The sequence below is a fragment of the Cyrtonyx montezumae genome, unplaced genomic scaffold (genome assembly GCF_038088225.1).
Source record: "Cyrtonyx montezumae isolate F1298 unplaced genomic scaffold, pur_monq_1.0 scaffold_23, whole genome shotgun sequence".
Classification (NCBI taxonomy): Eukaryota; Metazoa; Chordata; class Aves; order Galliformes; family Odontophoridae; genus Cyrtonyx; species Cyrtonyx montezumae.
The window spans coordinates 10,780,903-10,796,919 of NW_027071970.1; the positions used below are offsets into that span (position 1 = coordinate 10,780,903).

The following is a 16,017-nucleotide window of genomic DNA, read 5'->3' on the forward strand; positions in this document are numbered from 1 at the left end:
CTTCAGGGGCTGCTGCTGCTGCTTCACCACTGATTGCTTTCCATCCTCTTCCTTGGGTCAGATCTTTGCTCCTTAAGCCGTAATTCCCAGCTCAGCTGATGCAGCAGGTTGGAAGGAGCACATGGAAGCAGGACTGCAGCTCCTCGGGTCGCTGAGATCGTTTGTGCTGATAACAAAACTGCTTTCCTCTCCCAGCAGGGCACCGGGCTCGTGCTGGGCAGAAGGAAAAGCAAATTAGATTTAGAAATTGTTATTTGAGCTTAATAGCGTGTCTGAAATCAGCAGCTGGGAGAGCCTGGAGCTGATGAGAAGTGGCAATGACTCGGGGTGGTCGCTCGGAGCCACGTTCCCGTGCAGGTATCATCCTGACAGTGCTTTGAGCAGGGGGGCAGTGCTGCCTCTATGGGGCAGCGGGGGGAGATAAGAAAGAGACAGGGAGAGGATGAGCCCCTCTCTCACAGTGCTTTCCGGTCCGTTGCTGGCAGCAGCAGTTGCTGCCGTTGCCCGGGGAACAGCAGTTGGATGCAAACAGAAGTCAGGCGGAGGGAGAAGCTGATCCGAGCTGGGGCAGCAGGGCTGCTGTGCCCGGGGGAGTGTTCCTGGGAATGTAAGGGTGCTCTGGGGCCCATGGGAGCCAGGTTCCCACGTGCCCTATCCTGCTTCTGTGACAAACTGAAGTAAAAACATTTTGGTGGCTTCTTGGAGCGAGGCTGGAGCTAAGGATGGATGGTTCGAGTGACGTTATGTTGAAGGAGACGTCCCCTGATGGACATCAGGAGGCAGCAATGCCTGCCCAGCAGGTGAGAGCAAGCTGTGCCTGTGCAGGGTGCCTGGATCCGTCCCAGCACTGGGACAGTTTGTCACCAGTGTCTCCTGGGGACACGGAGTGGGGACCCCACGCTGCAATGTCTCCCCTCACTCAGGGATGGGACCCCTGGGGCCACATCCTGCAGGACCCAAAAGAGCCCTATGGGCACCATTTGGAGCTGCAAATTGGAGAGCTCAAGGGAATATTAATTTCCATTCAGCTCCCCCCCTTTCCCCTTTTGTGATTAGACATTACTGTTTGTTACTGCCCTGAGTAGGCTCAGCCCAGACATGAGAATGCGCTGAGCACCTGAGCTGCCCCTGAGTTACATGTGTGATGTGATCCTGACCCTGGACTGAATGAAACGTTATCTGACCTCACCTGGAACCATGGCTACAGCATCCATGCTGAGCTTACACCACAGAGAAAGCAACGGGCCCTGTGGGAAGAGGCAAAAACTGATCTGGAGCCACAATAGAAGGGACTCAGAGAAGGAAAAGCCTCTTTGGACCCCACCTGGGATGCTTAATCTGTTTATGAGAGGCAGCAGGGTTTTTTTGCCTTCATCTTTCTACTGCTCATCAGTCAGCATGTTTCAGGAGAGCCATTTTTGTCTCTCAGCACTGTCCCAGGGTATGATCCTGTTTTTCACTCCATTTTGACATCACATATTTATTCATCAGTAACTGGTGTGTAGAAAATGGCAAGGGGAACAGCAGAAAGGGCAACCCCAGGCCTGGGAGCAGCACGGACTCCAACCTCTCTCCCTTCCCAAGGACTCCGTGGCTGCTGTTCATGAAGATGGAGCTCTGGGAGATGCTGCAGCAACTGCACCTCAGAGGGCTCCTGGAGAGCTGGAGGAGTGCGGCAGCACTCCCAGCCAGGTGTGGGGAGCACAGCCTGGCCTGCTCTTCCAGAGAGAGAAGCAGAGCTGCCACCCTCTTGTAAGTACCAGTGGGCAGGAGAGAAGCCCTGGGACACCATGCTCTGCCCTGTTACCCCAGGGGATTTTGGGGGAGTCTTTTTCCTACTACCAAGAGCCTTTTCTTCCTACAGAGCCTGTCCTGGGCACTGGGCTACAACAGCAGCCTGGCTGTGCATAGCATGGAGGATGGGGTGCTGCTGTATGTCTGCTCCCACACAGTGGTCATCCACGATGTCCTTGGCAGCAGACAGTACCACTTGCAGGTCTGCAGGCCTCTCTCATCCCTGAGTGCCTTTCTTCCACCCCTAGGCCTGGTGGGGTGGCCATGGGGGTGGATTGGGGCTGCTCAGAGTGGGTCTGGGGAGAGGAAAATGGAAGACAGTGGGAAATGGAAGACAATGGGAAATCCCACCAGCCAAGCGGCTCTGGAGCTCCCAGGTATTTCTGTCCTTCTCCCCAGGGCCATGTGAATGCCATCTCATGCCTGTGTGTCAGCGAGGACAGGCGCTGGGTCGCCACTGCCGACAGAGGTCCGGACCCATTGGTCATTGTGTGGGACGCCTTCTCTGGGTACACCTGCATGCAAACCTCCCATATCCCTCATGGGGACAACACCGGCTGCTCTGCACCCCATACCCACAGACACTCTCCTGTCTACACACTCTGCCAAGAGTGCCCATGGGGATTTTTCCTCGCAGGATCCCAGTGCGCACCATCTTTGACAGCCATGCAGGCAGCGGGATCTGCGCCATCGCCATCTCCCAGGATGCAAAGTGTTTGGTAACCATCAGTGCTGGCACGCTGCAGGTGAGGGTATTTTACCTTCGTATTTCCTTTTCCAAGATTTTTCTTGTGGGTCTGTGTGTTGGCGGCTCCTTTCTTGCTAAGCCATTGAGGGAAAGATTGGGATTTAATTAAACTGAATGCTGCAAAGCTGAGGAAGGAGGTCTGGAGTTGGGATGAAAGGGTTCTGACTCTGCTGTGCTCACATTAAGGCAGCCCCTCATGCTGTTTCCCAAAATTAAGCTGGCTGGCCATGCTGGGTTTTCCTGCTCCAGCCTTCTTAGCCCCTCGTGCTCTGCAGACAGAGGGTTTGGAGCTCACCCAGCCGAGCTGGGAACTCCCAGGAGGCCACAAACATCTCCTGATTTCCCCCTGTGTCAGAGGGTCTGTGTGTGGAGATGGACGTGTCCCCATGACAGCCCCGTGTGTGACGTGGAGCTGAGCCCTGAGTTTGGATTCCAGGTGAGGAACTTGGGCACCACCCTTTGCTCAGTGAAAGAATAAGAAGGAAACATCACTGCTTGCCATTAACGAGACTCTTACCCTTTGATTTTAGGATTTTGTCATTTTTAACCCCCAAAATCCCTATGAGTTTGTCAGCAACAGCAAAACCCAGGTGATATTTTATCAGTGGGTGAGTAGGACCACAAAAAGTTCACTTGCTCCCCAATTCTCCCACTCATGCTGCCACAGGTGTTTGACTGCCTTGTGGTGGTCACAGCTTCTGGGGGAGGAGCTGGGGTGGGGAGATGCATTTCTGTGGGCCCTGGGAGATTTCAGGAGGCAGCCGTCCTTGTCTGGATACGTGCTCTGCTCTCCCTGCAGGGTGATGCTGGTTTGCAGTACAGCACTCCGCCTTTGACCAAACAGGTGAGCACATGGAGAGCCATGGGGATCTGCAGCCCCGTCCCTTCCTGTCCCTCTGTCTCAAAGGGTTGGTCATGTCCCCAGACTGTCCCCTAGGATCTCCTAAGGGGACGAGAAGGATTGACCAAGGTAAGGCCAAGAGTGTCCGTCTCCCACATACACCATATTCTCTGCTAAATAGAATGGGCTGAGGGGAGAACTTCAAGCCCATCCAGCTCCAACCTCTGCTGTGGGCAGCGTTGCCAGCCACTAGATCTGGTTGCCAGTGGCCACTCAGCATGGCCTGCTGGGGCTCTGCTGGCCATGGCTGGGAAGGAACATCACACAGAGGGACCGGGTGGGAGGAGCAGCACCCAGCACTGACCTGCCCCTGCTCTCCGCACAGACCTTCGGCAGCACGGTGGGACGCTTCACCCAGTCAGCTTTCCATGCCAACACCACGCAGGCGCTGACGGGCACCTCGGCCGGGAAGGTAGTGGTGTGGGATGTGGAGAGAAAACGGGGACCGACCAAGGGGCAGCAGGGCAGGCTGCGTGGCATGACGGCCACCAAGCTGGTGCCGATGCAGGAAGAAAGCCTGACGGTGCTGATGGTGATGGAGAGGTAAGGAAACTGCACTGTGCGTACGGTCCTTGGAAACCTCGGGGCTCGGACGTGGGCTCGGAGCTGTGCTCGGCCGCCGGGGCTCTGCCGGCAGAGGGAGCAGACGGACTCGGGACGGAGCGCAGTGCCCCGCGCTTCTCGAGCTTATGGGGAAAGAAAGGGCAAAAGGGAAGAGATTTCCCTCTGCCCAGTAATTACTTAGGGTGTCCCCCATTTTGAGTAAATGCTTTCCAGGATGTTCTGCAGGCTTCATCCTGCTGTGTGCTCCTCGTGGTCAGTTTTTGTCTTTCCCGTGGGTTGTGCTGGTGGAACAGAGAGTAGGATAGACCTGAGTGGTGGAGCATGAGTTCTCCTGCCCCATAACGCTGCGCTTTCTTCCTTGCAGCTGCATAGTGACAGGGGATGTGAGAGGCCAGGTGAAGGTCTACAGCGGGCACCTGCAGCTCCTGGCCTGCTATGATCACAGTGATATGGGCTCTGTTCGGTCCATCTCCTTCTCCAAAGCCCCTCCAGACCCTCCCAGTGCCTCTTCTACCAGCAGGCAGCCCTTCACTGCTAGGTGAGCATCCGTGTGTAAACCCAGCTCTTCTGCATGTTCCAGCATTGGTCACAAACTGGGTGACCCCAGCACGTCCCCAGCTATGAACGGGGTGCCACATCTCAGTGCCGGAGAAGTGTTAATGCTGGCATGGGGACAGGCAGCAGGGCATGGAGCCGAGCAGCTTGTCATGCAGCTGGTACAGCAGGCAGGGCTAATGCTGAGCCCACGGCTCCCACTGAGCCCCTTAATCCCCTGCTTAACCCCCTCCCAGGTGGCTATTTCCAGTCAGATTTCATCACCACTGGGTGAGATAATCCAGGCGGTGGTGAAGAGACTGCACGGCTCAGGGGCTTGGGGCAGCACCACGGGGTGCCTGAGGAGCTCTGGGAAGTCTGCAAACCAGATGATGTGTTGTGGGGCTGCAAACCACATGTCCGACAGTCCTGCCTGAGGTTCTGCTGGCAGCGTCTATTCGTAGCTGCTCATCTTTTCCAGAGAGCCACATGGGACAGGTTCCTCTCCAAGTTGGAGCCCTGGGAGGTGTTTGTTATCCCACATCATTTATTGCTGTGGCCTCAGGCATGCCACCATGCCTCAGTTCCTGGGTCCTCTCCTGATCTTCTTTCACACTCCAGGCTTCATCCCTGGGTGGGCTGATGGCTGTATGCACTCATTCTGCTGCACATGCAGATGCCTGCTGTGCCCACCACCAGTCACACAGGACCATCCTCATCACGCTGCAGCTGGGAGGGCTGAATGCACAATCAGGGGCCACTGTCCACATCACAGCTCCCAGGCTGTCCCCTGACCCCCTCCATGGCAGCATGAACAACATGGATCCCCTACCAGTGGCATCATGTAAAAGGACTATTCAGGGAACCCTCAATCCCTCATTTGTCTGTCTCACACACCAGCAAGCTTCAAATGGCAAAAGCTGCCCAGATGTCATTCTTTTTCTGACTTGTGTACCCCAGTAGAAAAGGGAACTGGCTCCAGTGTCTACTGCTGGAAACTTCCCAGGTCATGAAAACAAAGTGCCACCTGTCTGCCAGGTCAAGAAGTCTTTGCATATTGTGTATCATAACATATCGTGGTCGTCCAGCTAAGTTGCTAAAAAGAGACATTGCTCAGAGGGATGCGAGCCAGCTAGTCTGATTCATCTAATTCTGTTTCTCTCACACCAAACAGGAACTTTATCCTTTCAACCTCTGATGCAACAGTGCTCCGTGTTGCAACAGATGGGACAGACTTTGAAAAAGTCATGGAAGAGGCCAAGAAAGCAGTGATGGCCATCGCATGCCACCCAGGGCAGGCATGGCTCGCTGTGGGCAGTCACTGTGGGCTGCTGAAGGTGTGGGACTACCAGCAACCTCAGCTCCTCACGAGCAGGATATTCCCCAGGGCTGGCATCCAGTGCCTGTCCTACGATCCTGCAGGTATCTTGGGGCTGTGATGTCCCCTAGTACTGAGCATGGAGGTGGGAGTGTGTTGAGTTTGCTGTCTGCTGGGCTTTGCAGGCTCCTTCCTGGCCGCTGGTTTTACTGACGGGAGCGTGCACGTCCTCGATGCCATCTCCCTGCTGTCCTGCTGTGAGGTGTTCAGGTTCTCGCAGGGCCCTGTAACTCACATCCACTTCTCTCATGACTCCAAGTACCTCGCAACTGCTGTAAGCTCGCTCGCTCCTCCCCAAGGTGCACGTGTGCATGCGCTGCTCCTGGTGGAGCCCTAGGACCTGGGATCAAGCAGCATTGACTTCTGCACTCTCGTTCCAGGATGAGAAATATGCAGTGACCGTTTACAAAAGGGTTCTGCAGAACGAGTGTAGGCGCTGGGAACACCTGGCAGGGCTGCACTCCCACTACAAGCCCATCCGGAGCATCCTGTTCGGGGTCCAGCTGGACGGCAGTGAGCCTCGGCTGCTGAGCCTTGGAGAGGACCGGCAGCTGGTACAGCCATGGGAGGGCAGCAGCGGGGCTTCGGGCTTGAAGTAGGGCTGGAGAAGAGCACGGAGGGACACTCGGTCTATGGCCCTGCAGTTCCCCTCCGATTCTAGGCTGTTTGCCAGCCTGGCGTTGGGGCAGAGCTGCAGTTTGGATGATCTGGGTTTGGGGATGCTCACCCTCAGCAGCGGCTCCATGTGATTAATCCATCAGGTCCACTGCGATGGCAGCTCACTGTGCTTCCTGGTCTTTCCCTCAGGTTGAATACGACCTGGGCAGCAGCAGCAAGGACCAGCTGGTGGTCCTGCACAGGCATCGTGTAGAGCAGGCTGCCGTGCCCCTCTGCTTGGCCTGGTACCCACAGTTCAGCACCGAGTCCTTCATCCTCACAGCCAACAGTTGCTACAAAATGAAGCTCTACAATGCAACGACCAAAATGTGCAGGTAGAGAGCCTTCCTCCTAGGAAGGTCATGGCTGCAGGTGACCTCAGTCTGACTTGGTTTTGGGATGCAGCAGTTGGACACTAGATGGTAGGAGCCCACAGGAGCAGCAAAGAATGGTCTCTGAGCACTACATTTCTCTCTGTGGTCCCTTCTAGGCAGCGATTCTATCCTGGTATTACAAAGCCTTTGCACACACCAATCCCCCCACCCCCTCAATCCACCCATCCTGGTGCACCTCAGCCACTCAAACACTGGAAAATATTTTGTGAGAATGAGTGAAAATGTTGTTTGCCTTCAGAAAGACCCTTCTGGGACCAACCTATGGCTCGCCACTGGAGAAGATACAAATCCTCCCAATGAGTGCTGCGCAGCCCCAGAAGCACTACCTGGCATACATCACCAAGGACAAGGTGTGGGGCACCAACTTTCTGCCTTCTGTGTGTTTGTGGAGCATTTTGGGCTTGGCTGGGGGGCTGAAGGGAACCTGCCCTTGTAAGTGAGCAGCTGCAGGGTGGAGGCACTTGAAAAGTCCTTGTTTTAGACAAGGCTGGTCACTGAAGGCCTTTACCATCTGCTCTTCCCTTACAGGTGGGCCTGCAGATTCTGCCCATTGATGGCAACCCCCACAAGTCCTCAGCCTTCATTTGCCACCCAGATGGTGCCTCTGACCTGGCCGTCTCCTATGACGGGTGCTACATCTTTACAGCAGGGGGGAATGACTGCACTGTTCTAAAGTGGGAGGTGAACGTGAAGTGAGTACGGCAGAAAGGAGAAGAGAAATTTGGGGTGGCTTTCCCACCTGGATTTCTACATCATTTAGCCAGCAGTCAATGGGGAGCTGACCAAGCCACAGGTGGCTGTGGTCAGTGAATGAGCACCTATAAAAATACTGCAGCCTGGGAAATGCCACATGCCAAGACGTGGAGTGTTTTCTGGTCCTTGTGAGAGCCTGGCTGCTGTGATGGGGATACCTGGGGTAGAAGATGAGGAGGGAGAGTGTAGTACAAGTCTGCTCTCCAAATGGGAGAGGCCAGCATTTGTGAGGAAATCCCTGCTGCATTTGAAGGCTGGATTTAGCACAAGCCACTGTAATCCTATAAAGCTTTGCTTACATGAGTAAGAGGACTGCAGTAAATGGGGTGGCTGAGGCGTCCTGGGCTCTGGCCCATGGCACCAGGATGTGGGCTTCCATTGCTTGGCACATCAAGGAGAGCAGTTGCCTGGTGGGTGCAGCAGCAGTCAATGACCTAAAAACAGCTGTGGTCTCATATTTTTGCATTCTGGGGTGTGCTGACCCTGTGAAATGCTCTTTATCTTCCTATGAAGATAAAGCTAAACACACGGTGGTCCCATGTAAGATGGTTCCTGCAGGTGCTGCTTGCAGAGCTGAAGGGTGCAGAGCTCACTCACCTCTACGTGCCACAGTAATGAGACCTGGCTGGGAAGGCAATGGGCTTATTTATTTTCTTTTTCCCTTTGTGTGGCTTAAGCAGTCGGGGGTCAGAATAAGCGACGTTTTAAGGAAGGCAATAGAGTATAAACGATCCTTCTTTATAATGGTTGGCCAGAGTCCAGGCAGCACTGAATTTCTGTGTAATTTGTTTTTGGAGCGGACGTCTTGATGAGCTAATTATCATTTTATTGCTGCTCCTGGCATCTTGTGCATCTCCGCTGTGTTTAATACCCAAATAACTTAATTATGAAAAAGGCACAAAGCTAGCAAAACTGAAGCAGTGCTACAGAGCAGTGCAGCAGAGCTGCAGCCCTGCCATGGGCGCTCAGGCTGCTTTGGTTTAATGTGGGCAGCACCTGTGGCACCATCACTCGCTCCCATACTGAGTTATGGGGGAAGCATGTGCCAGATCAAGGAGTGGGGAGCTCAGCTTTGTGTGGGTTCTTGCAAATGCTGAGCGCTGGTGCTCCGCATGCTCAAAATGCTGATCTAGCTAATTCATCTCCCTCAATGTCTCTATAAGGAAGCAGGAAAGCAAAGTGCCAGACACCCAGCTCAAGTCCATGGAAAGCTGTTGGCTCCCCGCCCTGTGCTCATTCCACTAAACAAGAGGACTATTCAGTAATAATTAATTCCCACACTGTGCTATTGTATGTAAAACCTGGGTATGAAATATGCAGTAGAAGTGCAGGCTGATGATAAAACTGCACGTGGTTCAAAGCAGTGCCTCCCCTTCCTGCATTCTGAGGCCTGGGGATTTTATTTATTTATTGAAAGCATCCCCAAACAATGACTAGAAAGGGAAATGAGAATTCTCTCCTCACGTGAACCCTTCCTGCACCACCTTCTCTCTGTGCCAGTGCCCTGGAGGCTGCTGCATCCCTGGGAGGGGAGGACCTGGTCCCATTCTACAGCCTGCTGGAGGGCGGCCAGGACGGTGAATTCTTCAGGGTAATTGCACTCACCGCCATCTCCGTGCTGCAACATCTGGTTGGAGTTCTAAGATTCATTTATACAGGCCTGACATTTCTTTATTTTTTTTGGTCCAGATCGCCTTTAACAGCGGTCTCATTGATATGATTGTTAGTAAATCCTAAATGAAGCCTTATCTTCCTCGCCTGTTGGTAACTGAACTTCACAGTATCTCGTTTGAATCCCTCGCAGGAGCTGGAAGATTATTTCTACTATGTGCAGCTGCGCAGCCATGGCATTGATAGCCTGGAGACCAGACAGGTGTCAGCGTACATTCCCCTGGAGGAAATTCCTTCTGTAATGAGAGCAATGGGATTTTATCCATCAGAGGAAGAGGTTGGTCCTTTGTTTTTGTTGTTGCTATTTAAAAAACGGGAGGCAGTGAGGCTGGTGTTCCTGGAGCTGTTCAGGAAACATGAGGACGTGGCTCTGAGGGACATGGTTAGTGGGTGTGGTGGGGGTGCATTTGGGTTGGACTTGGTGATCTTAGCATCTTTTCCAACCTTAATGATTCCGTGACTCACCGAGTGCTCTAGGGCTGGATTCAGACCTTTGTAATACTGGATGGCTCCAGGGAATACCTGTTGTGCTTTGCTCTCTCTGTGGCTTCCAGGAACGTTTGAACTTCTTTACTTCTTGGTGGGCTGTGTGCTGAGGCCGTGGCTATTAGGAGTGCCACCAGGTCAGGTCTGAATCCTCCATGCAGTTCCACTGCGGGTGGGAGCACTCAGCTCTGTGATTTTGGGTGTTGACAGAGCATCTTTTTCTTGTTCTGTCTTGGTCTGATGAAAGAATAATTTTAGCTGGAGCTAGCAGCCTTTATTCCCATGGAACTTAAAGCTCTTTCATAACTGATAAACTCTGCAGACGCTCTCTCTGAGCTTGCCTTTCAGGCTGCAGCAGTTGAGATTCCTATCAAACATTTCTCAAAGGCTATTCAGCCTCAAATTTTACAGCAGGCAAAGACAAGCAATTTTATAAGGGTTCTGCTGCTTCTCTCTTTGTAGCTGTTTCTACAAGGCTGTTCGCATTGTATACAGATTACGAATTGGTAATGTTACCACCTGGCAAAAGGGCAATTAAAACACTTATGAAGAAAGAAATAATCACTGAATCTGATGCAAGGAGATTTAAATAACAAGCTCCTCGTGCCACCTAGAGACCTACAAGGCACAGGGGGTTCCCAGGGGAAGCAGCACACCGCTGTGTTGTCGTCCCACCCACCCCCAACTCCTCAGGGGTGTTCTTGCAAGCTGGAACTGCTTTGTCCTTGTGTCAGGTGTGGTGTCATTCCCTTGCAGTTTGTTAGAACTTCTTCTCGGCTCATTGCATTTTTGCCTCCTGGGGACAGAGAAAACATATTCCTCTGGGAAATGTCTCTGGAAGAATAACTGTTAGCCCTCCACCCAAATCAAAATCGCAACAGTATTTCAGGAATGGAAATGAGTGCTAAACTGCTGCTAAGTGTAGGCAACAGTCTGCTTCCCAAAGCAGGCAGGACAGCATTAAAATACAGAAAGTCTGTCTCTCTCTGGAGCGTTTTAATAAAAGAAAAACAGAAGGGAGAAAAAAGCAGCTTGGACTGAGTAGCGAGGCTTTGGGGAATTGGTGTTCTTCCTTTGTAGTTCAGTGGGGCTGATATGAAACCTAATCCCAGATCAGCTAGAGCTGACTCAAATTGGCTATTCTCACCTGATATCGCATTCACTACAGGAAAAACAGAAAGCTAAGATTTCCCTCTTCTCTGGGCTTCATTCAGTGGAAAAACTTGTGACGTGAGGACAAAGGCCCAAGGCTGAATGCAAAGTTCTCCCCGGGGAGGTCTTGTATCAGCTTCCCCTCCTGGGACAGCATGCTCACTGCACACCGCACTGGAAACTACTTGCATTTGTGTGCGGGGCTGCTCCACTGAGTGCAGGCACACAGAGGCCACTCAGCAGAAGCCCTAAGGCACCAAGCACAGCTGGTGCTTGCCTGCTCACCCAAGAGCAGGGCGAAAGACTCAGCTGTTCCTGTAGAGGAGGGTGGAGGATAAGGGGGCACGATCACTGGTACCTGCTGGGGTGTGTGGATCCCCTGTGCAGCCTGCTTGGGTCAGGACTCCGTGCATGTACTTCCTTAGTGAGCTGGTGTATTTACTGCTCTGTGGTTTGCTGCCTGTGGTCCCCAGAGTGCAGACACAGCTGCAGCAAGGGTATGGGTGACAGCTGCGAAGTCACGGGGTGCTCTCATCACTCAGTCCCCAGGGAAGGTTTCTTCCCATCTCACATTAGTAACATCCAGGGCAAAATGTTTTTCTGATAGGGACAGAGATAGGCCAGAATTCTGCAGGAATTACGCGGTTGCATTAATGCAGTTTTGAGCAGAAAGAACTCACGGATGCTTGCTTAACTCTGGAATAACTCGGCACTGAGAACAATCACACACACAAATAGAGGAAATCCAAAGTAATTACGTATCTGTCGCCCCCATCTTTAGCTAATAGTGCCGTAAGAACAAGCACATAACCATTAGCCACGTCCATCCTCAGCTGCTGAGCACTGCTGAGCTGACTGCTGGGCTGTGACACCCCTGCTACCAGCACACACACAGCCATGGTGCGCTGCCATCTGTGCCAACAGAAACTGGCCCGATGCCCTTCAGCAAGCAGATGTATAACAGTCTTTTTTGCCTTCATCTTCAGATCGAAGAAATGATGAATGAAGTGAAATTCAGCGAGTATGTGGATACCGGAGAACAAGCGACAAAAATCAATTTAGGGGATTTTATCAAACTTTATATAAATCATCGGCCCGCGTTCGGCTTGTCAATGAAAACAATACGACGAGCGTTTCAGGTCCTCGGTTATGATAATGAGAATGGTGACAAAGTTATTGACAGAGGAGACTTGCTGTCGCTGCTTCAGTGCAGGGGTGAGTTATTTCTTTTCCAATGTTAGTTTTATGCTTGCTAGTTCTGTCTTCAATTTCAGAATGCATTCACTGCAGCAAAAAATTAATGTGAAACTATAGCTTGGTAACCAGGGCAGGCATGGGGAGCCACCTGCCATAGGATTTGAAATTGAATGATCACGTCGGTTGTCTCAGCTGCACTTCTCTTGCTGCTCTGGGAATCTCTGCTGGCCTGAGGGATCTTGTCTGTCAAACGATGAGCGTGGGTCTCGGCAGATCATATCTTTCTCCAATATACCCCTATCCAAATTATCATTATCCTCACCAGTCACAAAGGCTCCAGAAAGGTCATAGAAAACTGGAGAAGGGAGGGACAAAAAAGGAGGGATGAAACTGGTCAGTCTTGGACTGAAATCTGGAAAGATGTGTGGGTTTCATTCAGCTGAATCAGAAGGATTGTCACAGAAGTACATATGAACATACTTACAGTCAGTGCCAGAGTGGTAAATCATGTACTTGTATTGGCATGTTCCTGCTGTCAAAAAGGAGAGATTTTAGTGAAGCTGAGCACTAAAGTGGGTAAAGGGAAGTGCTTCTTCTACTCAGTACGTCACCTGGTAATACTTGCCACAAAGATCCATGTAAACCAAGGACCAAAGCAGTGTGGGAAAGGTTAGTTATTTATATGCATGGTGTGAACATCCATAAATAGATAATTAGATAGGATAGAACAGTTTCATAACAGATCTATAACCTCAAGCTTGAGGACATGAGCCAGCCACTAGCTGGGAACAAACACTGTGTTCAGATCTCCCAGGATATTAGATTAAGATTTTCCTGCTCTGACTTCATCTTCCTCTGTGCAGAAATGGCTGCTCAGGGCTACATGGTGTGTGTTTTGTCCTGGGTCAGGGGTTCTTCAGTAGGAACAGAAGCTCAGGCTTCTGCAAGCACAAAGTAGCCTCCAGAGCTGTATACATCAGAGTTGCATACATCAGAGTTGCTCGATTTAATAGATATTTTTGCCCCAAACCCACACAAGACACAAGAACCATTTTCCTTGGGATCAACATTTTCCGGTGCTAGGATCTCCCATTTCAATTGGTGATGTAATTCACATCTTAGAAAAGCTTTCAAACTATCCTATTTTTTTTATCACAGTTCTTGCTCAGACTGCCCTCCACTTCTTGTGCTAATGACATCATTGTGATGCATAATGACGCAAGATTTTGTTTTAATGCATACAGGAGAGCATATGATGGAAGATGAGCTGGCACTGTGTTTGACTGCCCTGCTGGGCAGGCATCCAGTGGGAGGAAGATCTGACCTGGACTTATGGGATCCCTCAGGTATGAGATTAGCATTCTGTACTGCAGAGGCAGGACTGATTCCATGCCCAAACAAAATGATTTGAATTGCAAGCCCATTACCCTGTTAGGCCAAGAGCTGTCAAAAACACTCAGGACTGCAAGAACTGATATAGGCCCATAGGTTGTCTGTCATCCATGCAACAGTTGTATGGGTGTACCTAAAAATAAACGAACAACAAAATATAACTGGAACCTGACAGGATTACATTGCTGTTTATCTGCTGGCTTGGAACTGGAATTGGAGGCACACAGTAGAAGGTTTACATGCCAACGGCAAAAAGGAATTCTACCATACGCAAATTACTGCATTGATTTCATCCAGGCAGCAGTACACGTTGTAAGAGAGTGACCACATTCATGTACATTTCATCTCCTGGCCTATGCCAGAAGAACAGCAAATTACAGTGCTACTTTAATCCGAATAGCTGGAACCCTTGATAGGAACTGTGCTTTTGAAAGACTCATATCCCAGTCCCCACCTGCCCAGAGCAGCACGAGGTCAGGCTGCTGGCAGGGGTCTGTGGCAGGGAAAGGAGGCTCAGGCAGGAACCCTTGCACTGCACACCCACACTGCAGCCCCTGCGTGCCCTGGAGACGTAGGATCATACCAGACCAATGGGGTGCAGAAGCTGACTTTGTCCCCTTGACTCTTCTGAGCTGTAAGTGTCCACTAAAAAGTGAGATGGCCTCACAGAATTGACAGTGTTTCCCTGATAATGTGTGAAGTACTTAGCTAGTAAAACTGTACTTTATGATTACTCCATCATCGTTAAAAGCCTTCAATTCACTTACTGCTACTTATAAATTTTACTGTTCTGGAACTCCATTTTTACACTGTTCTTTTGTGTTTCGTGTTGTTGTCATTATTGCTTTCCAAGTGCAGCAGCAGCTTTGATGGAAAAAGAAATTCCAGAGGAAATCACAGCAGAGAGATTCACTGCCGGCATTCTTGGCCTATCTATTGCTGAGCCAGAAAACAGATCAGAAAAATGAGATGGATAGTTCATCTATGAAGACTCAGAATTGTAGCTACCACTGTTTTCTTCTACACGCTTCTACTTTCCAAACTCCTCAAATACCTGTGAAATGTATATTACGTGCTTATGACTAACTGTAGTTTGAGGTTATTCAGACACTAGACTGACCTCCTGTTTAGTATACACCACGAACCTATAGGATCAAATCTATTTCCCAAATTGTATGTGCTCCTAATGCTGCACCCTCTATCCTGCTACAGCAGGTTTTCATTTGGAAATACCTTTGGAAGCATTTCTGCTGCCAGGGCATGGCCCACACCTCCAGTGCCCTCTTCCACAGAACTGAAACATGGCCTGGGTAAATGCAGTGCATTCAAAGGAAGGATCTTTGCAGAAAGCTGCATGAAAGCTCTGTTTTAAAGACATCTACCTTAGTTCACTAAGCCCCTGGAGAACATCGGTCTGGAGGGAACGCTCAGTGTCTGTGGAGCATGGCACAGTGATTGGTGCACTCCTATTGCACGGATCACCCCTACCCCTGGCTAGAGACGTCCCAGTATTCTTTTCAGTTGGGCTTATACCAGATGTAGTCTATTTCCATTATGCAAAGGGCGTATTTATTCGTACAACCCATCAGCAAAAGAGCTATATAGAGGTATTGATTACATACACTGATAAATGTTCTGTATAAAATGCTTGGATAGGTTAGAACAGATTTGTAATTACGCAGACAAAGCTATCAGACTTCAGCAAGGCAAGGAACGCTGTGATATACGTTAAATCCAGGTTTCCATTTTGGCCTTTAAAACTTTGTTTTCCCTTCTGAAAGCAGCAGCTCCAATTAGCAGCGTAATGCCGATGGGACAGCATCTTACGGTGTTTGTATAAACAGCATAATGAGGCTGACACAAGTTGCCGCGGAAAGATCAGTGAAGTGCTGTTAAACGCGCTTCCTTCTTTCCATCATCCTCAGCATCACTTTGAATAATAATGCGGGCCCTTCAGAAGCGTTCCTCTCGGTGGCAATGTTTTTTAAACAGGGATCACTGCTACGCGCCCTGGAAATATCTGCAGCCGTGCAATTAGCGATGCTGGTTTATTGGGAGGTCCGGCAGCACAGAGCTCGGTGTACCGTGGGGCCGTGACGCCCATCTGGGTCAGGAGGAGGGGGTGTATGAGGAGCGTTTGGGTTTGTCCAGCCTGGAGGGGGCTGAAGGGCCTCACGGCGGGCCGTGGCCGCTCGCAGGGCAGCAGAGGGGCTGCCGTACATCTCTCTGCGGTGACCGAGGGCAGAAGCTGAGGGAACAGCGTGGGGCTGCGCCGGGGAGGACGACCCTCCGCCATGGCAGCGCTCTCCTCACGGCGCCCCTCCCGCCTCGCGCGCGCGCGGGCTGCCGCCGGCGGAGCGAACTGCGCGTGCGCAGCGTGCGGGCCCCGGCGGGC

At 51.3% G+C, this 16,017-nt stretch overlaps 1 protein-coding gene across 1 annotated transcript; it reads left to right on the forward strand.

The window, feature by feature from the left end:
* The first annotated feature begins 743 nt into the window (after nucleotides 1-743).
* CFAP251 (cilia and flagella associated protein 251) lies at nucleotides 744-14,692 on the forward strand. Its single transcript, XM_065738726.1, has 21 exons — nucleotides 744-800; nucleotides 1,585-1,752; nucleotides 1,865-1,996; nucleotides 2,194-2,303; nucleotides 2,432-2,540; nucleotides 2,898-2,978; nucleotides 3,073-3,150; nucleotides 3,342-3,386; nucleotides 3,769-3,986; nucleotides 4,372-4,545; nucleotides 5,716-5,963; nucleotides 6,045-6,193; nucleotides 6,300-6,473; nucleotides 6,727-6,911; nucleotides 7,210-7,321; nucleotides 7,500-7,663; nucleotides 9,225-9,315; nucleotides 9,529-9,672; nucleotides 12,020-12,248; nucleotides 13,475-13,576; nucleotides 14,484-14,692. The coding sequence occupies exons 1-21, from the start codon at nucleotides 744-746 to the stop codon at nucleotides 14,588-14,590; spliced, it is 2,877 nt and encodes a 958-aa protein (XP_065594798.1). The 3' UTR covers nucleotides 14,591-14,692.
* Nucleotides 14,693-16,017: the final 1,325 nt, after the last annotated feature.